General features: G+C 37.2%; 1 protein-coding gene across 2 annotated transcripts in view; it reads left to right on the top strand.

Annotated features, from left to right (window-relative positions):
* CRY1 (cryptochrome circadian regulator 1) overlaps positions 1-22561 on the top strand; it is a 39549-nt gene extending 16988 nt beyond the window's left edge. Inside the window, exons 2-14 of one of the 2 annotated variants that reach the window (XM_069002938.1) lie at positions 5971-6079; positions 9346-9488; positions 10864-11048; positions 12412-12500; positions 13069-13209; positions 13305-13616; positions 16019-16170; positions 16280-16482; positions 17219-17320; positions 18355-18447; positions 19621-19692; positions 19791-19898; positions 21891-22561. In XM_069002938.1, coding sequence (XP_068859039.1) covers positions 5971-6079; positions 9346-9488; positions 10864-11048; positions 12412-12500; positions 13069-13209; positions 13305-13616; positions 16019-16170; positions 16280-16482; positions 17219-17320; positions 18355-18447; positions 19621-19692; positions 19791-19894 — 1705 coding nt within the window. In that variant the 3' untranslated portion in view covers positions 19895-19898; positions 21891-22561. The remainder of the gene's footprint in view (positions 1-5970; positions 6080-9345; positions 9489-10863; positions 11049-12411; positions 12501-13068; positions 13210-13304; positions 13617-16018; positions 16171-16279; positions 16483-17218; positions 17321-18354; positions 18448-19620; positions 19693-19790; positions 19899-21890) is intronic. The other variant, XM_069002939.1, reaches the window with a different exon arrangement.
* Positions 22562-22907: the final 346 nt, after the last annotated feature.

Genomic DNA, 22907 nt, shown 5'->3' with positions numbered 1-22907 from the left:
AAGAATATACTGCTTGCAGTAAGACACATTGGTTGGTGGCAATCAAACCGGAAAATGCACTGGTAAAATACTAAATATTTGTATAAAGGGACATCAAATTTGAGATACTTCCCAGTGCCTCATACTCTGTTTTGGTATTAGATTTGGTATTCGCATTGTGATTCCTGTTGAAATTAGTATGAGGTGTATATTTACCTGATACTGAAATCTCCTAATAACCTAATCAAACATATGGCAAAGTATGTGTGAAAGAAAAGTGCACTCTCTCTCTCTCTCTGAAGAGAAAGAAATGGTATATGATTTGTGTGATTAATACATTAGGGTCTAATGCTGTAAATTATACTCCCTCTAATAAAATGTAGTCGGTATTATACAGTGTGTAATATTCTTGCTTTTTATTGAATCCAGCTCTACTAAACTCTGAAAGATGAAGGAGGAATATCTGATAACAGTGTTGGAAAAAACAATTGAACAGGGTAATAAAGCTACCAGATATTAGGCTGCCTAAGATAATTCTGATAGACAAAGTCTGGGTGGCAATCAAATATCCATGAGTCTCATGTTTGACATGACTTTTCTGTTGATGGAAATCAATGGCTTGGTGTGAGGACTAGTGGAGAGATAGAAGATGTTTAAAAAGACAGGTTAAACACAAGTTTGGATGGATTGCTGGAAGCTGACCAGTCGTGGGTAAAAAGCATTAATCAAATTAGGAGCGGAACAAGTTTTATTACTGTTCTTTTTCACTCAAGTTCTTAAATTTCCTCTCAGAGTGAGGAAGCCTAGCTAAATTCTTATATTTTGTGTGTCTGTGCAGTCTAACACTCCTATTAATGGTTAAATTCAGAATCTGGATTAGTTCAGAAAAATTATTCTTAATGGTTTAGCACTAGCATTTTCAAATGTGAATAGCATCTGCAAGAGAAGTCATTGCATTTTAAGTCCCCTCAATTCCCAGCAACTGCCCTCATTTCGTACTGGCAAGGATGGTTATCTGAGATTGTGGTTTCTGGGTGTTCATTACTCCTAAAAATAACCCCAAACAAGACTTAACGGTAGCCTTAAATAGTGTGTCTATAAGTATCCTCCTTGCTAGTCTCCTCCCTAAATAAAAGTGTTACCTTTTTAACAGACTGCTCCCGACTTCTTCCCTGGATAGTCTTTAGTCACGTTAATAGTGCAGAGCCAGGAACATTGCGTGATGTAGTGCTTGCTTTCGGTCATTTTGTTAATGGTTAACTGTGTTAGCAATTATTAATTGAAGTTTTTGAATAGCTACTTTGATGGTATCAGTTTATTTCAGTTGCAGGGTAGCTAAAATTATGACCCGTATTATGCAACTATTGCCAGTTTCTGGCAATTAGTTTATATTTTAGACCCCAAACATACCTTGTATGATTGGCAGCAGGGAAGGTTGTAGAGTTTCTAGGAGTCAACTACTAAGATTTTGTGTGCATGTCTTTCAAAGAATGAAGTCTTCAGCAGCTTTGATGACAGTTCTGAATATCAAAATTAGATGTCTCTGGCAAAATGTGTCTAATGCTTTCTAAGAATTTTGCTTGCAGACAGGTATGCTTTGCATCAGCATCTTCCTCATGTTAAAGTAAGTCTTTTCTGCCTCCCTCTATCATGCCAGTTGTACCTCACATTGTTTGCTACTGTGAAATTATTAGGGAACATTTCCTTCTGGTTTGCCCAAGGGATGTTATAGACCAGATATAGGAAACTGGGCTGATGCGTTAATCTGATAAAAATTATCTCGGCATCCTTTTTGTGTCTTTTAATGAAGTCGTACAGCTCATATAATTCATTCAAAGTGTAAAAGACAGTGCTTTCCCATTGACTGTTAGGTTGAGGGAAAAAAGTTAGTTTGGATTGTAGACTCAGAAACATGACCTGTTATTGTAGGGAGAGATTTAAATACCTTCTCATTGCCGCAGTCTGGTATAAAGTATGGTAGAGTTCAAGCCTAGTAGCTCTTACTTCATAGCTGCTATGAAGAAACTTTGCCTCTAGAGCTCATATACTGAAAAGAAATACTTTTTATGAGATGGAAATTTTGTATTCATTTTCAATTCGTAGACTAATTTACCATTCATTTTCAGTTTTGTTCTACTGTGAAAGGAACGTGTTTGTGAGCGTTTTGGTTTATCTTTTCAGAGAGAAAGGTCAAGTAATTTTGCATACAGTTAAAGATGCTGTGTTGCTTCTGCAGGTTTTAGGGGTACTCATGAGTGAAATAGGACATGAGAACTTGGGTTAAGACAAACGGTTGATTCGATTATTAAGTTTCTTGGTAAGGGATGTATTTAAAAGTGATTATTTAAGAAGGTTCATATTGAACAAGGCTCTTTGTGGGGGAGATTGGACTAGATGACCTTTAAAAGTCCCTTCCAACTCAAAGTATTTTGTGATTCTATAAATCTTTGTAAAGGCTTTTATGTTAGGCAACTTTTATTAGCACTTTAATGAGAAAATGCCTTTAGATGTGGTATAGCATAAACACTGTTGATGAAAACAGAATAGATGATTAATTATTTGCATCACACTTTGTTAAAACACATTTGGTTCAACTGAAAGATTAAAGTATGCTTAAAAAGTGGAATGCTTGTTCTGAGTAACTACTTGTAAACTGAGTCTGTGTTCTGGAAGCCAAAAGCCAGTATTCTTTTGCATTGCTGTTACTCTAGATATTGTAGGGTCACTAGGGCTTGATTTGGTCGATTATTTTTGAACATTGTGCTTTCCGTAAGTATTGCAACACAAGCTGTGGTTTGGCTGTTTTTAATTTCTTCTGGTTTTTGTTGAGGTAAGGGGGGGTGGTGTGTGTGTCCCCTGGCCACCCTCCTGCTCTCTTCCTACATATATTTAACAGTTTGAGTCTGTGCTGTTATTTTTGTTAAGTACCTAAAAGAGTTTTATGGAGATTGAAATGCTGGAGTGTGGTGAGAGATAAGAGAGATAATAGAGGGGATTTGGGGAACCAACAAATAGAGATTAAACAGTATTAAGGGCAAGTTTAGGGTTCTTGGATGTGAATTGGAGACTGGGTCGGTGCATGTTATCTTCTTGAATAGGATTTTGTGCCAAGTCCAGACTAGAAGTTATGTATTGTGGTCAGTCAGGTTAGGAAGAAAAGAGATTGAGAAAATAGAGGGAACTGAAATGTTAATAGGAAAAAAATCGAAAGTTTCCTGAAATACAGGAATAGTTATAAATATTTTATGTCACCAGTTCCTCTTCATAACCTTTCCCTATACTCCATGAGATGAATTCAGACAACAAACAAACCCGTGTAACAACAACAAAACTCCATAAAACCAAACCACAAAAAAAACCCCAAAAACCCTCTGGACTATTCCAAAGTTATCCAGGACGGTATTGCAGTTTGTCTTCCTAGTGATTTGTGAAGTGTATGTGAATGCACATGCTCCTTGAAAGTGAGATTCACATGGGTAAGACTAATGAATAATGTCTGTCATTCCAGGTTTAAAAAAATGAAGCTGTAATTTTCAGAGTCCAGATGGAATTGACTTTGTCCTGGGAACGTGGGGCTCAAGTTCTCTCTGATAGAAGCATATACAACTCTGATCTGATCCTTAAAATGACTCCTTCATGGTTTCTAACTAAAGGAGTATAGAGAAGTTTCTTTTTCTTTTCTGACTACCCCAGAGTTTTTTCAAAACAAAACTGAGCAAAGTGAGAAAATTAGGCATTTTTGGTTTGTTCTAGTCATTAAACATCTAACATAGTTTGCCAGCCAAGAAGTCATTGTATTCTTTTATGCTGGCTGCCAAGAGTCCTGTTCTTACTCTTTCAGGTCGAGTGAGCATTTTAGGCATTTAATAGCAGCCAAGGGAGGTTCCTCGCAGCCTTTTAGATAGTGTTTTTGATAAGTTTTTTCCCCCATGTAAAGTTGGAAGCAATGTGTGTTAGGTAGGCGTCACTTACATACTGCTAAATACTTAGAAAATGGATGTTAGCAGGTTTAGAGCAATCATGTATGCTGTATCCCTCCTAGAAGGTGTAGCATTTTCATTGCATCTGGTTAGCTTTTAGGATTCTTCTTAAAAATCTAGGTGCTAATGAGCTCCTGATTTTAGTACACCTGGTTGCTCAGTGTCTTTGTCTTCATAACACTTTGGGCACTTGCAGAGGTGCTCCTGCCCTTCCATGGTAGCTGTGCACCTTCTCACCAGGCACAGGCACCGTCTCCAGCTGTCGTGGCACTGCTTCCCCGGCCTTGGTCTGGGGCGGTTGCTCCGGAGGTGTTATCGCTGTGGCCTTGCACCTGCACAGTGTCATTACAGCAGGTTTCCTCAGGAGTAATGGACTGCAATGTGGGAATTGCCTCTTTCCCCCCCCCACTTTGGGTGTAGCTTGTGGTTTATGGCAGGGGATCCAATAATGTGTGAGCACAGAAGTTAATGACCACCAGGCATTGACTCAGCAGTTGCCCAGATCACCATGTGCTTTGCTGAGTGCCAACAGCACTGTAAGAAGGAATGGCTGAGAGGGCTTGAGCAGGTCCTGGTGAAATATATATTGTTAGTACAGAATCATAGAATGGTTGGGGTAGGAAGTGACCTCTGGAGATCACCTAGTCCAACTGTCCCTGCTAAAGCAGGTTCACCTGGAGCAGGTTGCACAGGATCATGTCCAGATGGGTTTTGAATATTTCCAGAGAAGGAGAATGCAGCCTCTCTGGGCAGCCTGTTCGAGTCTTCTGTTACCCTCAAAAAAGTTGTTCCTCATATTCAGATGCAGCTTCCTGTTTCAGTTTGTGCCTATTGCCCCTAGTCTTTTTGCTAAGCACCACTGAAAAGAGTGGCCCTGTCCTATTGACACTGCATTTAAGATATTTGTATGCATTAATAAGATCCCTCTCAGTCATCTCTTCTCCAGACTACCCAGGTCCAACTCTTAGCCCTTGCTCATAAGAGGGATGCTCCAGTCCCCTCATCATCTTTGTAGCCCTCCACCAGACCCTCCCCAGGAGTTCCTGGTCTTTCTTGGACTGGGGAGCCTAGAAGTGGACTCAGCATTCCAGATGTGGCCTCACCAGGGCAGAGTAAAGGGATAGAATCACCTGCCTCAACCTACTGACCACATGAGAAAAATATTATGAAGGAGCCACTTGCTAGACTGGAGAGAGTCCAGGGAAGGGCACTCATCTGGGGACCCCCAGAACTTCTCTTTTCAGCTGGCTGCAAAGTAAAGTTCTTTTTTTCCTCTTTCCTTTTGTTTTTATTTCTTCCCCAAACCACTTTCACCATTGGAGTTATTTTAGTTGTTATAGCTACTAATAAATCTTTGTGCATGTGAACCTGTTTCAACATTCTTTGTGCAACTACCTGTTTCCTTTGAACACTTGCAGATTTGCAGCACCCTATTCCCCCCCTTTTTTTTTTGTCTGATGTGGTAATTTGCTCATTAAATAATTCAGGGGAGGGTACAGTCAAGATGCATATGCTACATAGAGGGCTGTTTCTATAAATGAAGACCAGAGGGATAGTCATGACTGTGTACTCCTCTGGTATGCTGTTTTTAGTAACAGTTCAGTTTTGTAAGAAGGACTTGGATTAAGTTCAGTAGCAGTGTGCCAACAGCTGATTATCTGTGTTTGTTTGTTGAGGGTTTTTCTGTCTTTAGAATGGCAAGATACTTCTAGTTTAGTTAAGACTAGAGTATGTTTTAGTCCATTCCAGAGCTGAATAACATTGAGGGGAAAACTGTGAAATGACAGTGTGGTTTGGTTTTATGAATTATGTATTGTGGAAGATATTACATGGTGTTGTACCACTGTAAGCCAAGTGTAATTAGGATGTGAACATACATGCATCACCAAAAAGTGCACCAAGCACTCACGGTCTGATAATTGTTGTTGATTATTCCTCTTAGTTACCTTTTTCTATTGTAAAATTGTCTCGTTTGCCTCAGAAAATAAATGTTTCTTTACAATTCTTGCAGATTCCTGCTTCAATGTCTTGAGGATCTTGATGCCAATCTACGGAAACTGAATTCGCGTTTGTTTGTTATCCGTGGACAGCCAGCAGATGTTTTCCCCAGGCTTTTTAAGGTAAATGCCACCTTGCACTTGTTGTTTCTATCCACAAGTATGACCAACAAATTAATTTCAACTAGGAATCTTTCTTGTACTGATTCGTTCTGTGCAAGTTATTCATGCAAATACTGATCTATCCTTGCAGTTTCTCATTAACGTTGTTTGTTTTGAATTTTTCCTCTCTAATGTACATATCACCAGCTGAGCTGAGTTGCTTTTAGACTTTACTGGGTTTTGTTTCTTTCCTTCCAGAAACAGAATTGATTTCAAATGGTTTGCTAAGTGTAGGTACTGTATATTACTACATTTTCCTTTACAGGTTCCCTTTGTAATACTGACAAAAAATTTTGTGCATGTGAATCCATGTTCAAACCCTGACCTGTAAAAGCAGTGTTTTATTTAGGCCAAACATCTGCTGTGATTGCTTTTTGGCCATTAAAGGTGATTTAATAAGCTTTTTTCTAGTAGTAGTATTGATAAAAGCATAGTGTAACTAGAAAGCAATTTCTAGTCAAAGAAATTTAAGGCTTTTTTGGGAAAGGGTCTTACTAAAAATATTAAAGCTGTGAGTGATTGTTACTGATAGTAATACGTTGTCCATGGATAATAGTGTATTTAAGGTAATAATACTATAATAGTGTAGTAAAAATGAACACTTGGCAAATTGATTTGAAGAGCTTTTTCAGAATGACTGAATTGAGGTGACTGAAGCAAGCAAGACTGTGGGGGAAAAAGTAGATACCCATTTTTCCAGAGGTCATACATTCAAGATTTTTATTCCCAGGTTTTCAACACCAACCTGAAAACTCAACCAAAACTCCTATTTCCATCTTCATTATTGTGGTTTTGTTGTGAAGCACTAACTGGATGATACTTCTACTGGACTTTCCTTGATTTCCCCTCAGTGAAGAATTTCCTGGAGGAGTACTGTGGCATTAGCTGCTGCTTGCAACCTCTCAGATATTCAAGCTTGTTGTATTTATCTGCCAAATTTAGTTTGATTGCATTTAAATAGGAGCAAAAGTCTTGTTGTTGTGTGCATTACCTTCTGGATTTGAGCAACCTGTAATAAGTCTTCTTAAATACTTTAATGGCTACTTTGACAGCTCCTGTTGCAGATCTTGCTGCTAGGCTGATCTTTCAATACCTGGCAGCATTGGATTGCCATTTTTTTAGAATATAATTTTAGTGGTGAGAAGAAAATGAAAATAACTTGTAATATAGATAGCGTACAGCAATCAAAAATGAACATTCACATCTGTTTATGTCTTGTGGTTCCTCAAATTAAAGTGCCTTTATCATATAGTGGTTCACTGAGGGGCTTTGAGGACATCCTCTATGCTCAAACAAGTTACTGAAGCTCTTGAGGACTTCTTCACTTTTGGCTGAAGTCTACCTGGAATGTGTATTTATCTCTTAAAATTATATCTCACAACTACTTCTGCCAGAGCAGTAGCTGTACATCAGACACTTGCAGTGCAGTGAAGGGATTGTAACACTGAACAAAGCGTTCCAGATCATCCCTATTAAATGTTTCAAAGGTGAGCAGTGATCCTGACTCTGAAGAACGAACACATGGGGAAAAGATCAGTTAAGTTTGGAAAAATAACTTTAGCTAAGTGATGGTAGGAGACAGTGGAACTTCTGTATGGCCTGGTGTCAGTAGTCCTGTCACAGATGCCAGCATCTGTGGATTTTCTGGGAATGAATGTACCACAGCTGTTTCTTGGTAAGGCTTTCCTTTTCACAGACTGAAGAACAATTCCTTAAAAAGGCAGAACACTGACCTATCTTTATCCTTGCAGAAGGCTTCAAACACCTTTAGGGTCTTTCATTTCAGTTAAGTTTTGGTTTGTTCTTGCCTCATCCTCTTCAGTTTGTCCTGGTCTGCTTTCTGTCTTTAGCTCTTTGGGCTTGTCTCAGTAAAGAAAATAAAATTGAAACAATCACTGCTTTTTTTAATGCATCAGTGTTGCTAAAACCATTCTGCAGTATGAGTACGTGCAAAATGATCTGTGTCCATGATTCTTCTAATTGCCTGGCTCACGATGTGATCTGGGTGTATTCACATTACACAGCAGAGTTTTCTTGACTCCCTTAGGGACATGGCTCTGGGTCTTGGTCATGTTGTTTTTATGGCCATCTTTGCTATAAGCCAGAGGAAAGAAGGGTTTAGAAAAGTATCTGCTGCAACTTGTCAGACAGTGGTTTTACATTATGAAATGGGAAGTAAATGTTATGTGATGGTGTAGGAGGTTGCTTGAGGATTCAAGGCCTGCTGGGTTAGTCTTGGCAGACTTAAGGATGGCCGGAGCCCAGCCTTGTTTTGAAGAGCAAGCACTCCTTGGAATCATCTGTCCTCAGGGCTGGGAGAGAGCTGGAATTCAGAAGTGAAATAGCACCCCAGGTGATTAGCACTGAGTGCCCTTGTCTCTGGTGTAAATCCAATTCTCTGAAATACTATGATGTATTAAACCAAGTCATTAAGATTCTGAGGTATTAGAAAGGTATTTCTTTGAGTTTGATTGGCATGATGGCTTTCTAGGATCATCTTGTGCATACTTCATCTTTCCAATTTCCTACTGTTGCAGAAGCCTTAGCCATTATTGATCCCTTTGTTCGCTTCTTTTTCCTCACCTGTGACTGTGGCCTTGGTAACAGAATCTGTGACATAAAGGATATTAGACTTCAAGGCATAAGGTATTCTCTTTGTAGAAGACAGCCTTTTTTTCTTTTTTTTTAATTAAGTATTTGAAGATTGTCTGAGTGAGGAGTAGGGATTTGGAAAAGGTAAAGAAAGTGGTATGAGAGTGGCAGTATTTCCACCCCTCTCCCCTGAAACTTCAGTTCTGCTGCTAAAGCTCACAGGCATATGTAAAAAACTTTTCTGCAGAGCAAAGTACTGCTGCTGATCCATGTTCAGAAGACAGTCTTTGTCATCTTTCCCTTTCTGTTGAGTCTCTTAAGGTATGTGGATCCTAAAGCTAGAGATGAGTTTTCAAAATTTGCATGGAAGTTGTTCCATTACAGTGAACACCCACAGTAATAGGACAGATGGAGGCTTTTTTTATGCCTGATAGCTACTTAGATGCCGAAAAGTTGGACTTTTTTTTTGTTATTCTGGGTGCCTAATGTATTTTGGATCTTTCTGTATCTCTGATAACTATGCACAGGTAATAGCTGGTGTTCCGTTCTGCCCCTGTCCTTCCAGTTCTCCTTTCCCTCACCCTCCATCATGCAGCTGAGTTGCTAAAGGACCACACTTTTGTTTTGTGTTGTAGGAATGGAACATTGCAAAACTTTCTATTGAATATGATTCTGAACCATTTGGGAAGGAAAGAGATGCAGCTATCAAGAAGCTGGCTAGTGAAGCTGGAGTGGAGGTCATTGTTCGGATTTCCCACACATTGTATGACCTAGACAAGTAAGTTACTGTTTACCTTGGATTTTAAAAAAGGAGGAAAAAAGCCCCTTAAAATTTTGTGTAGTATTAATTTATATATTATGTGCTACTTTCCACACTGAACACTTCATGGTTAGGAAAACTACAGATTTGTTTCATGTTTTGTTTTTATCCATCCATCAATCCAAATTTTACTACATACTGAGTAGAACTTTGAAACTCTAAAAACTGATATATAACTGTATCTGAAATGCAGTTTTAATTTGGAGTTCTTTTGAAAATAATGTTCATTTTAATTAGCTGTCCTTTATAATTAAGTTACTCAAACATGCCTGTGACGTCTCCCAAGTAACATGTTTGTTTAGTTGTTTTGTTAAATTGTTTTGTCTTTATTTTACTTCTTGTACAGGAGTTATGAGAAAGTCCTTTGTTTTTTTAAGAACTGTTTCCTACCAATTTTCTATTCAATAAGTAATTGGAGATTGTTTGCTATCCCTGTGTTGCCTTAATTAATGTCTTGTTTATATTTTTCGACTGATCTATTTAATGGATTAGTGTTAATTCTCTATTACAGAAATATAATGCACAAACTAGTTAGAAGTATGACTTATCTTCTCTTAACATTGAGTGATTTCTTGTGGTAGCTGCCCATTGTACTCTGTTACAAGCCAATGTATAAGAGACAGACACATGGGAGGGCAGCGAAATTGGAAGTATTTACTTTTTGAAACTAATAGCTGACTTTTTTTTTTAATCCCAAATTGAAAATTCCTTTTTTCCCCCTCCCACCCAAACACCCCACTAAATAAGCATTTGGTTCCATCTATCACTTTGTAAATTTTTCTTTGAAGTTTTCCCTTTTTTCCAAGACTAATTTAGATATATGCAATACAGAACACGAAACTGTGTCTTTACAGCAGTCATTGTGTATAAGCTACTTGTTAATTTCCCCCCATATTAAGACAGTTTTAATATCAACTACTGTTCTCAGTACCAGAAGGGAAAGGTGGGGTTTTTTGAATGCAAATACCATAGTCTTGTAGGTGACTTGGATATTTCTGTATGTAGCTAGGATCTCTATCTGCTTTCCTGATCTGTTCTTTTCTTTGCCTTGAGGTGTCCATGTTCATTATATTCTTGTTCATGAGGGAATTCCTGTAACCCAGGAAATTGACTTGCTTATAAACAGTTAATTTATATGTCTCCATAGTGGGGAAAAAAGGATGGTATATTTAAAGTTCTGACTGTCTGGATTACCGTGTATATTGGGATTCTATGTAAGATGGAGGAAAGTAAGAAGATATTTCTGTGTATGTATAGCTGAGTATATTTAATAAGAAAAACTGTTAAATACTATTGTCTGACATGCTTCTTTTCTTTTTTTTGTTTAATATAGAATAATAGAATTAAATGGAGGACAGCCTCCTCTTACTTACAAGCGATTTCAGACCCTAATTAGTAGAATGGAACCGCTGGAGATGCCTGTGGAGACTATAACTCCAGAAGTAATGAAAAAATGTACTACTCCAGTTTCTGATGACCACGATGAGAAATATGGTGTGCCATCACTTGAGGAGCTGGGTATGTTCTGAGGTTGCTTTGACATTTTGAAACTAAGATATAATCTCCCACTGAAAGCACAATACTTAAAACAATGAATGAGGTCCTGCTAGTGGTTAATTGTTAACCTGATGCAATTATGGCATACAAAAGGAACAAAAAAAGATAATCAACTCTGTAAATTCTGGTTGTTTTCTGGTAAATGAGGTTTCAGGTCAAAATATACTAAGTACTCTTTGGCTTCTTGTAATACAGCATTGCCAGGGTACCAAATAATCATTAAGCTATTAATTAATAGTCTTTGATGCTTCATTTTGTATTAAATACGCTTTGTATCTTTGTGCTTCAGATCATTAATCTGTCATTTAACAAACTAGTTCTAAAAAAAAAACCTCTTTCCTTGATACACCAAAAAAAGATAGTAATAAGACAATTACTTCAGAAGGTTCTGGGGAGAAAAAAGTCTTATGTTTCTGTAAATGTATTTTAAGGAATAGTGTCAGCTATTGTCCTGTGACTCTCCTAGTCTCTTTCCTGTTTCTCCACACACCTCCCAAAATAGAAGCAAATGCGCTATGACCTCCAAATGGCTAACAAAAGGGTCTGGACAGATTTTGGTTAACCTGTGACTGCCCTGTCAAGTCCATTTGAACTCTCGCAAGACAGACCTTGGTTTTTAAAGCCTTTCTAAGAAGAGATGATCTCACTATGCTGTGGTTAAACTATAGACAGCCATGTTCTCTCATGCATCTGATGAACAATCTTGGGGCAGGTGGGAGGGTATGGAAAAAATCTTACTACCTTCCTTTTATCTTTCTTTTGTGGCTCAAGTACATGTTTATCATCAAATTAACAATCCCTGTTATTTAAGTTGAGGTCAGTGATACCTAGGAATGTTCTGAAGATGGCACTCACGCTTTTACCTTGGTGGAAAAAGTTTTTAGACATTCTGTAAATTACAATAGCAATTGTTGCTTCTTAGTAGTAATTAAAAAAAAAAAAAAAAAAAGTTGTGGTTTTAGGATATAGCCTGCATATTGCAGATTTGGGAAATGACAGAGAGGTCACTTTATGAAAAAAAACCCAAAGAAACCAAAACCGGAAGAAATGGGACTGAAGTAAGACCATTCAGCATGTAAAATTTGTAATGTATATTAATGTAAATGCAAAAGGAGAAACTTGAGTTTTGCTGCATGTTAAAGGTATTGGATGTGCTTTGAGAAGTCTTGGTCGCATACTGTTTTAAAACACACTTTTTCATGTATCCCAACTTAGGGTTTTTCTCAGGATGCAGTAGAATGTAGTCAAGTATCAATATGCTATAATTTTGTTGCCCTACAGTATAAACAAACAAGGAATTTCCTTGTTTCAATTTGTCTTTCAGGTTTTGACACAGATGGTCTGCCTTCTGCAGTGTGGCCAGGGGGAGAAACAGAAGCTCTCACGCGATTGGAAAGACATTTAGAACGAAAGGTATGTTTCAGATCACTGCAAGTCTGACATATCTGGGAAACATAGTTACTCTTTGCTATGAAACCTAAAGGGATTTGGGCACGTTGTGTTAAAAAAAATCAAACCCCGCAAACTTGAACTCAAGGCATTAATGATATAAATCAACAGTTTGTTTTTTAATGATGAAAGCAGATTATCTTTGCTATGAATTTTAGAGACAGTCTGTTTTACTCTTCTGTATTAAAAAAAAAGAAAATTTATTTTTGAAGTAATTTTATTCGAAGCATACATTTTATAACTTTGAAGGGGAATTCCTCTGACAGCTAATGTGTTGCTAGTTATATTTCCAATGTATTTAAAAGAAAATCACAGATAGTTCTGGAAGACAGTCCATGCCTTCTGTATTGAGCTGAACTACCTTCTAGAGGTTCTGCTGACTCAAAAGGAACGCCTGGGTATCGTAGGTGACCTGACCATCTGTCCACTGTTTGCATTCAGTTACAAACAGTGTGTGATTTCTCCCTTTATAAGTTGCTATGTAGCCTCTAGTCTGATTTTTCTGTGTGGGTTTTGTTTTGTTTTTTTTAAGGCTTGGGTAGCAAACTTTGAAAGACCACGAATGAATGCAAATTCCCTTCTGGCAAGCCCTACAGGGCTTAGTCCCTACCTCCGTTTTGGCTGTTTGTCCTGTCGGCTCTTTTATTTCAAGTTAACGGATCTGTACAAAAAGGTAGGATTTCTGTGTAGTCAGCTACGTATTGTTAGATGCCACAGTTTTCCCCTACTTCTCCTAATAAAATGTTTTTCTTTAATGATGATTTTCAGGTAAAAAAGAACAGCTCCCCTCCCCTCTCCCTCTATGGCCAGCTGTTATGGCGTGAATTTTTCTACACAGCAGCGACTAACAATCCACGGTTTGATAAAATGGAGGGGAATCCTATCTGTGTTCAAATTCCATGGGATAAGAATCCTGAGGCTTTGGCCAAATGGGCAGAAGGCAGGACAGGTTTTCCTTGGATTGATGCAATTATGACGCAACTTCGTCAGGAGGGTTGGATTCACCATTTAGCCCGGCATGCTGTAGCATGCTTTTTGACTCGAGGTGACCTCTGGATTAGCTGGGAAGAAGGAATGAAGGTATTGTTTATTATTCTTGAATTTAAGTCTTGGAGTGCCAATAAAGTCATTCTAGAATTGTTACTGTGTGCTGTCAGTTGAATTTTAAACCTTAAATTGTGGGCAAAACTAAATCGATTCTGAAAAACCAGGTGTGCTGAAATTTTGCCTCTCGAATGTTCTCTTTTTGGAATGTTAGAGTGTTTCTTGCAGTTGGAATAGGTCTGAAATTCTTTTAAATTTGAGATTTCTTTCTAAATCTGGGCAAATAAACATTCATAACTATTGTAATTGAGATTTTTTTTCCCCCAGTCATTCTGTGTGAACAATTCCTGTTCATATCTTGCATCTGCTTCCCTTCAAAGGGAAAGTACTATGGGAATTAAAGAGAGAAAACTAAAAACTGAGAACGTCCTTTCAGCAATTTCTGTCACTTTGCCCAGTGTTAGAAGTGTGAGCACAGGCAACATGATTTGGCTGAAGGCTCAGTGCAGTTAATTTTGTGGAAGTATGAGATGCTGAAGCTTGAATTTAAGATGTCAGGTTTTTGAAGACAACAATGGAATAATTTAATCTCACTAAATTAAACCTTTAAACAGTTTTACATTTACAAAGGTAGCATAACTTTTACTGAGCAATAATAATCTATGAACAATTGAGAATCAGACCATTTTATTTTTGAAATCTGAAAAAATTTGCTTGCCATCAGGATTATGACCCCATATTTCTATATGTATACAATCATAGGAAATTTCATTTCTTAAAAAATCAGTTGTAAGCAAACACCTCTCAGTTTAAAAAAATTGGTTACTTTTGCAGTTCATAAATACAAACATTGAAGATGCCCATGGGTAACTTAGATATATTACTCTGTATATTACAGAAAAATGGCAGCTTGTTCTTACTTTTGCAATAATACAGAAGGCCCCAGATTTGTGCAATGGAAAGATGTTCAAGTCACGTGTCCATAGCTAGCAAAAGTTAATCTGGCCTTCCACGTGGTGTTATTTCCAAAGTCTTACTACATGGCAGCATCTAGTGGGGCAATTGTATGCTAACACACTTAATGTCTAAAGATTTTGTTGCATTATGAGTCACCATCTGTTTTTTGAAAGTGTTTTAAGATAAACCCTATTTTTTCAAAACAAGCTTTTTTCCCAAGTAGCTGCAGATATTTAAACAAAGATACTTTTGTAACACTTAGTGTATACTGTGGAATGAATGCCTTGTTGAATATATGGTGAGAGAGATCAAGAGATCATTGTTTAATGGTATTACCTTATTTAGACCTTGTATAGGAATAATATTAGTTGAAGGTGGGTGGCAGTACTAAGATGTTGGGTTTTTTGTGCCTTAGCATGAAGAAAGATGGTAGTTGCTTTGGAACATTTGGAAATTATGCAAGTTTGAAAGGAAAATCAGAACGTGCAAAAATATGTATTAAATAAGTATCTGTTCTTAAAACTACTTGTAGGTGCACTCTTTTTATAAAAGGTCCTTGAGCACTGTCCTTCACAGAATGAGGCCTTTGCTCTGTTTTTTGTCAGCCTGCACTGCTAGTGATCTGACTGAACAGATAAACTTCTTTTTATACAAGTTAGTATTGTCTGTGTTGAAGATGAAAAAACAATCAGGGCTGGAAGCTTGAATGTTTCACAAGTACTGAGCTCCGGATTTAAAGTGAAACCCTCATAAATCTTCATCTTTCTCTCTCTTTTTTTTTTCTTTTTTTAATATATATAGTAGGGGTAGCAAATTGGAATTAAAGTTTTTGGGAGTTTTTTTGTCTTCACTCCAGACTTCGTTATCTGTCACACCATCCTTCAGTGTTCTTGGTGGTTCATAATACCTCCAGGAATTTGAGTGTGTTCTCAAAACTGTGACTTGCTAGATTAACTATTAGCCTTCAAGAACACAACTTCTGCATGTTTGTGCTACCCTGAAACTCTTGAGTTCTACTCTTGGGATTCCTCACATAGTGAAAAGTGCTGTGCAAGTGGAGGTATTCAGACCAACAGTTTGAGTTCAAAATGCACTTTGTATGTTCCCTGTTTTCTGGAAGTTTGCAAAGCTTACTCAACTGTGATGTGATGAAGCAATTCTTCTGAAAACAGCAATTGCCACTTGGAAGCCATCAGGCTCCAGCCATCCTTTGGGGATTTGTTTTTCAAGGATGTGTTTATGTAAGAATCCTAGCTTCCTGAGATGTTTACAAGTTTGTTTACAGGATAAAAGCCTGGTTTTGAATTTTTTCTTTCGTTCTTGAGTTTGGTGTTAAGGCATTTCAATTTCATACTGAGCATTCTGTGAATGCTGCCAGGTAAGAAAGAGCTTAAATCAGAAACTCAGGAACTAATCCTGAAAAAGTAGGTGCCTTGACGGTGTGCCATGTCCAGACTAACTTGTTGCACTAATTTCTTAAGGTCTTTGAAGAGCTCTTACTTGATGCAGATTGGAGTGTGAATGCTGGAAGCTGGATGTGGCTGTCCTGTAGTTCCTTCTTTCAGCAGTTTTTTCACTGCTACTGCCCAGTGGGTTTTGGCAGAAGAACTGACCCAAATGGGGATTATATCAGGTAACTCACAATCCAGAAATTGCAGTGATTGGTTCATGGGTGTTGCTTAAACTATTGAGCAGCTTTATATGTAACATGACCTTTTTACCTTTTTGTTATTTTTTTAAAGACGTTATTTGCCAGTACTTAGAGGTTTCCCTGCAAAATACATCTATGATCCTTGGAATGCCCCAGAGAGCATCCAGAAGGCTGCAAAATGTATTATAGGAGTTAATTATCCCAAACCAATGGTAAACCATGCAGAGGCAAGTCGTCTGAATATTGAGAGAATGAAACAGATCTACCAGCAGCTTTCACGATACAGAGGACTGGGTATGATTATAGATTATTTGCTTTATTTATTTATTGAAAACTTTTCTCATCTTCTAACAAATAATAGTTTAGTCCCATAGCGGGTGTAAGCTTAGGGTAGTGACCAGGGTTTATATCCAAGTAAATGAAAATAATACATGTACTGAGAAAGGAAAGAGTTTGAGGGGAGTGCCTCTCCAAATATTGCCTGGATTTTCTTTTCTATGAGTTTTTGGAAGTGTTTTTGTTAAACTGGGCCTTTTGTGCATTCTGATATTGTTGTACAGATAGGTTTGAGTACCAGTGATTAGAAATTTAATGTGGTTCATAACTTTAATGATAGTGTATTTGCATATGCAAATGCTGTTGCAGAAGTAGGCACCAGCCCAGCCCCTGGTAGCATTCTTCCCCTTTGCTCTGAGAGGTAAACCAGGTGCATTGTAGTGCTCAGGAAGGTGTGAGCAGTCAGTATGTTCAGATACTGGATATGGAATCAGGATATGTTGCACTTAAACCCAACATATTGGATACGTGTAACTTAAGGAATATTGGAAAAGTTATGCAGAATATTAAGTTAATATGAACTAAAATAGTTTGGCAAGAAACAGAAGTAGGCAAGACAGAGAGGTGTTCTGTTGTAAAAGTAAACTACTCAAGCTGAGGGTGGAGAATTGGCTATCACAAGGGAAACAGAATGCTGCACTTAATTTTTTTTTTTCTTGCTATCTTTCTTGATATATTTTATTTTGATTTTTAGGTCTTCTTGCAACAGTGCCTTCTAATCCAAATGGAAATGGAAATGGTGGCCTAATGGGCTATTCACCAGGAGAAAGCATTTCCGGTTGTGGTAGTACAGGAGGTCAGTCAAATTCTTACAGTACATAGAATTATTGGAACTGAACTACATGAACTTCTTTCATAATGCCCTTGCCATTTTGTATTATAAGAAAGAACTGCTTTTATAAGACAATTTTTAGTGCAAGTCACAAATATTTTCAAATTTATTCACTGTTTGATTAGTATTTGTATATAGACATATTGAAATTATAAATCTCTAATATGCAAATATTTTTAACCTGTGTTTTTTCCTCCCTCCAAAAATTAGTTACTAACTTGTATTGAACAGTTTGACTCAAAAGTATTTGAATATGATTTTCTCCTAGAAGTGTGTGAGCATCCTGATATTTATAATAAAGAGTGACTTGTGAACTTTCAAGTGAGAATTGTTAACTTGTAAAGTTTTCTAGTGCTGGCATTAGATTGCTAACTGGAATTTATTGCTACTAAGAAAAAATAAGAACAGTATTAAGATTGTATTAACCCATGGCGGGTCTTAAATACTTAAATACTATATACACACTATAGATACCTTAGACTCTTCAGTGTAAAAGGATACAGCAGAACTGGAAATCTACTGGTTTTATGTTCTTCATAGGCTTTAGTCAAGGTTAGAAGCAGATTGTGGAGGAAGATGGACCTGATTGTTCTTAGCCAGTACAGTTCTCTTAAGGATTAAAATGCAAACTCCTTAAAGCTGGGTGCTTGAGCTTTTATTTCTTACATTTCTTTATTAATTAGGACATTTATAAGACAAGAAGGTTTTATTTTTAAAAAATTAACATTATTTGCACTCTTTTCTCATTAAAATGTATTAATATATACATGTACTTACACTTTTCACATCAGAAATGTATTCCTTTTGTAGGAGGTTCAGTGAATTTGGAAAAACAACAATCAGAGCTTTGGACGTGTAATGAGGTGGTTTGAAAAAAAAAATTAAAAGCCACAATAAAAAGCTTATCTCTTGAAGAGGGGGTAAACCCCCCACACTTTAAATTCCAAAACTAGAACTGTACCTTCTGTTATGTTTAACTCTTCTCCCTGCCTCTCCAGGAGCTCAGTTGGGAACTGGTGATGGTCATACTGTTGTTCAGTCATGTGCCCTGGGAGACTCTCATACAGGAGCAAGTGGAATTCAGCAGCAAGGTATTATGGCAGTGCCTGTCTGTAGAGGATCTCCAAATCCTTGCAATTATGGAAAACCAGACAAAACATCAAAATAGCATGGCTAGATTTTGGGTGACAGCTGCTGTCTACAACATGAACTGACCTTGTTTCTGTTCTCAAAACATAGAAATTATTTCTTAGAGTGAACTTGCTTGTCTTGTCATTTTTATCTCTAAAATGCTCATCTAGAGCAATATTTGTATGTTTTGAGTGGGAGGGATCACAAGTGTGACTAAACAAAAATTAATAAACATTATCCTAGGCTACTTTAAATGAAACTGAAAACCAGAAGTTCACCTTGTGTGTTGGATAGGAAAATTTGTATGTTATCTTTTCCCTGATTTCCCTACCACTCTTTTCATATATAATTAATTTCCACAGTCTTGTGTGGATAGTCTCTTGTTGTGGAAGCAAATTTTTGTTACTTTAACTATACAGAACCTTAAGCTGTGGTTTGTGATAGATCCAAGTTGCCATCAAATTTAACCCAACTGTTTGTTTCTTTGCAGTCTTAACAGGTGTGTTTACTGATCATGAAGGGCTGTAATCTGTGTTTTGTTTAAGCACCCAGAACATAACCGGAACACCGCAACTGTTCAGAACAAGAAACCTTGCAACTGCTTCTGCTGATTGCACTATTCATGCAGAATACTCAGTTTCAAGGTTGCCAGTAGATAGTTCACATGAATCAGAAGAAAGTTTGCATCTTTCTTTTAAGTTACTTGCTTTATTTGTTTTTCCACAACTAAGTTGTGCTAGGGATTCATTAGCATTGCTGTAAGAATATAATAAAAAGGATGAGGAGACTTGGCAGAAATAATGTTAAAATTTATAACAACTTATAATTGAAGTGTTTGGCTGTATAAACATTCTGCTTGTTGCAAAGATAATGCATAAATATGTAGGCACTTAATGTTGTTCACTCTGCATATATAAGTGCATGTATGTTTAACTGCTGTAGACTACCATGAGGCTTATTTCTCTTTTGCATATGAACTCTTCTGCATTCAGGATAGTTTCTGGCAGGATTTTTCTTGATGATGGAAAATAAATCAATTGGCTCCTTTTTGTTGTTGTGAAGAACATAATTTTACGCTTGCTTGCAGCTCTAAATTTTATGTAGTATAATAAATATCTACTGTATCTGAACAGGTTACTGTCAAGCAAGTAGTATCTTACACTATGCTCATGGAGACAATCAGCAATCACATTTATTGCAAGCAGGTAATTTAAACAACAACAACAACAAACCCCAAACACTTTTCCTGAATATATAAGGGTGCAATAGAGTCTTAATGTAAATACTGATTTTAAATTATCAGGGAGAACGGCCCTTGGTACTGGCATTAGTACAGGGAAACGCCCAAATCCAGAAGAAGAAACTCAGAGCGTTGGACCAAAAGTCCAGCGACAGAGCACAAATTAAACTGGTAAGATCTGAGGCACCTTAAAGCTGTCAAATTTCTGTGCAAATTTTGTGTCTGTGATAACATTCATGTCACTGCAATGCAAGGATCCTAAGCCATTTCTGTAAATACTTGTTTTCCAGGGACTGTACAGACAGTACAAAATTCTGGCTCTAAGAGTTTGTGAAGTATGAGATAGGAAGTAGTTGCAAAAATAGAGCCAGACTGGAGATTATCAGACACAGATCCAGGTGTTAATGAAAGAGAGATGGATAAACTCTGGTTTTAGTACATTAGCAGAGCTGCTTAAGTAGCTTCAGTTACTCTCTGCTCCCACATCTCACCTTAAGTTGTGCCAGTAGCATTGTTTGTGTGAATGTATGGTGACTTGAATCAGGAGACTTAAGACAACTTAAGAGGAAAAGCTCAGGGCCTGGATTAGTTTAGACATATAAGTGGACTAAACAGAACATGTTTTAGAGAGATAACTACCAAAATCCTTCAAAATGCTGATGTAGTTATTGATTGTGAAGACGTAGGGACAAATAAGATTTGAAGACATGAGCTTTTGTCATTGGTCTGTAATTGAAGCAGGTTACTCAGACTGCCTAAGTTTGTCAGGCTGTGGTGAAAAAGACTTGAATTTGGAGAAGGAGGCACTGCAGATAGATACACACAAACAGGTGTGAAAATGTGTAGAGAGAAGCAGAAAATTGGAGAAGAAATTTTGTATGTGTGGAATCATCAACATAGAGATAAGTCGATTTTGATTTTCGGATGAAGTCGGGAACAGGATAGAGGAAGGAGAAGGTCGAAATTTTAACAACTCTTCCCCCAGTAAGCTTGATTTGAGAGGAACAAGGAAGATGACCTGAAAAGAATCAAGACTAAATTAAGGAGTAATTACTAAGGAGGAAAGCCAAATAATGGAGGACTGTCTGAAAAAAGAGAGGACAGAATTTCAAGACTGGGAGTGTGGCTGCAAAGATTAAAGGTGATTGAGATGTTTAAAAAAAACCCAAGTGGAGCACTGATCATTATGGAGTTTGAAGAATAAGTAAGAATAGCACAACAAGTGAGATAATAGCACATGAAGAGATTTTGTTGGAACTGAAAAACAGGGATTCCGTACAGCAAGTGTAGGAGATACATTCATCATCTCTAGAGATAAAAAGGGAAATTCAGTCTACTTCATTTGGATTTGACAGCAAGATGTAATTTTGCTTGCTATGCAGTGGCAGCACTTTGTCAAAGTTACTGCGGTGCATTATGAACAATTGTGTCGTAGTGATTTGATTCAGTGCAGAAGCACAGCATTGTTTCCATAATGCCGGCGATTGAGGAAGTGAGCTGAGACCTTAGTGAGTGATCCATCTGCTATTTTCTCACGTACTAGAAGCGCTGTAAGCTGCTTCTGTGTTCTCAAACTGCTTTCTGTTACTCGGATGGGCCTGAGTGGAACATAATTCCAAGGGAGTCTGTGTTTCAGTAGCTGTCTAATCCACAGTATGTGTAGATTCATTCAGCATCCATGTTTTGTATTGCAGAATTCCTTAGGTGCTCGTGTCTGTGTAGAAGAAGTACCTGCAGAGCGAACGTCTGGTTCCTGTCTAAGCTCTTTTTCAATTGAGAGACAGGTTGGAGGGGTTTCTAGTTTGGCAGAGAAGACTGATTTTGTTAGGGGTGTTCAAAGCATGCTGCAAAAGCATTATAGTCAATACAAACATCAGCCAAGATCATACTCAAAAACACTGCTGGCAAAAGGTTGTGCACTTCTGAATAGCACTGAAGTACAGAGTACAGAGGCTTTTGTTGGGTTTCTCTTACTTTTTTTCCTTTCCTGTTTAGCCTCTAAGCTGTGAAATAAGAATTCTGAGTATTTGGGCCAATACAGGTGGGGACAGGGCTTCCTGCACTGAGAAGGGGGGAAACAATACTGGTCCCTTGAAGTACCTCTGTCTTCAAAGACTTGCATCGAACTGCTTAAGAAAATTCTTTTTTCTTTTTTTCTTGCAGCTTGATTGGAAGAGAAGTTTGCCACTCAAAGAACACATGGGACAAAATTCCTGCTACTCTGTATTGGAACTAAAGTGTTGTGAGAGTTCATGTTCTAAAATTACATACTTTTTCATAAATTATTTTCAATTGTTCTCAGTTGTTGTAAACAAGTCCAATTTTTGGAATGCATTATTTCTAACTGGCATTTCTATGGTTTTTAACTTTTTAATGACTCTTTCACAAGGGCAAATTGAGTTTTGTATATAAAGTATTTGGTGAAGAATTTGCTAACTTATTGTAAATATAAATATTCATGATTAGTGATAGACCCATCAATATATTTTTGATAATCTTTCATGTATATGGTAGTAGGAAAAGCTATAGTGCTGTTCTGAAAAACAGATGAACATAGAAAGTTTGGAAGTTTTTAAATTGTTATTATTTTTAGATTCCATACTTGAGCTCTGTATGATCAACTTCATATTTTCATAACGTAGATGCTTAGGACTGTGTTTAATCAAATACAGTAGAGTTGTAACCGTAATTAATCACATCTGTATATAAAACATATGCCAATTTTAGTCGAGTTGTAAAATTTTCATGTTTATGTCCAGTCCTTGTATTTTCCAGTTGCCTTGTTCAGTAATGACACACCTTGTTAATAAAAGAAAATTGTATATATAGATACATATCTTTGTCTTTTGTGTACTCTATTGCTCCTGCATATATTTCCAAACAAAACTGTTTCAGGAAAGGAGAAATACTCTTTTTAGACTTAATCTGGAAGGCACAAACAATATTACCTTTCACTTACAAGTTTCATGATACTGAAGAAAAACAATATTCAAATTATCCAGGCCTTTTTCTTGAAACTGCATGTATGTATTCTGACCATTAAGTGTTTTTCACTGATGGATTTATTAAGTGTTTCTTCACAATTAGGTGTTTGAGTTGGTTATTTTTTCCTGCTATGATTACAATTTGCTTGACAGCTGGGAAGTCTTTCCTGCAATGCATTTAATTTGCTGCTTTTTG

This window comes from Aphelocoma coerulescens, chromosome 1A (assembly GCF_041296385.1).
Source record: "Aphelocoma coerulescens isolate FSJ_1873_10779 chromosome 1A, UR_Acoe_1.0, whole genome shotgun sequence".
Classification (NCBI taxonomy): domain Eukaryota; kingdom Metazoa; phylum Chordata; class Aves; order Passeriformes; family Corvidae; genus Aphelocoma; species Aphelocoma coerulescens.
Note: the sequence above shows the minus strand (reverse complement) of the source record. Positions and strands in the feature narration are given on the sequence as shown.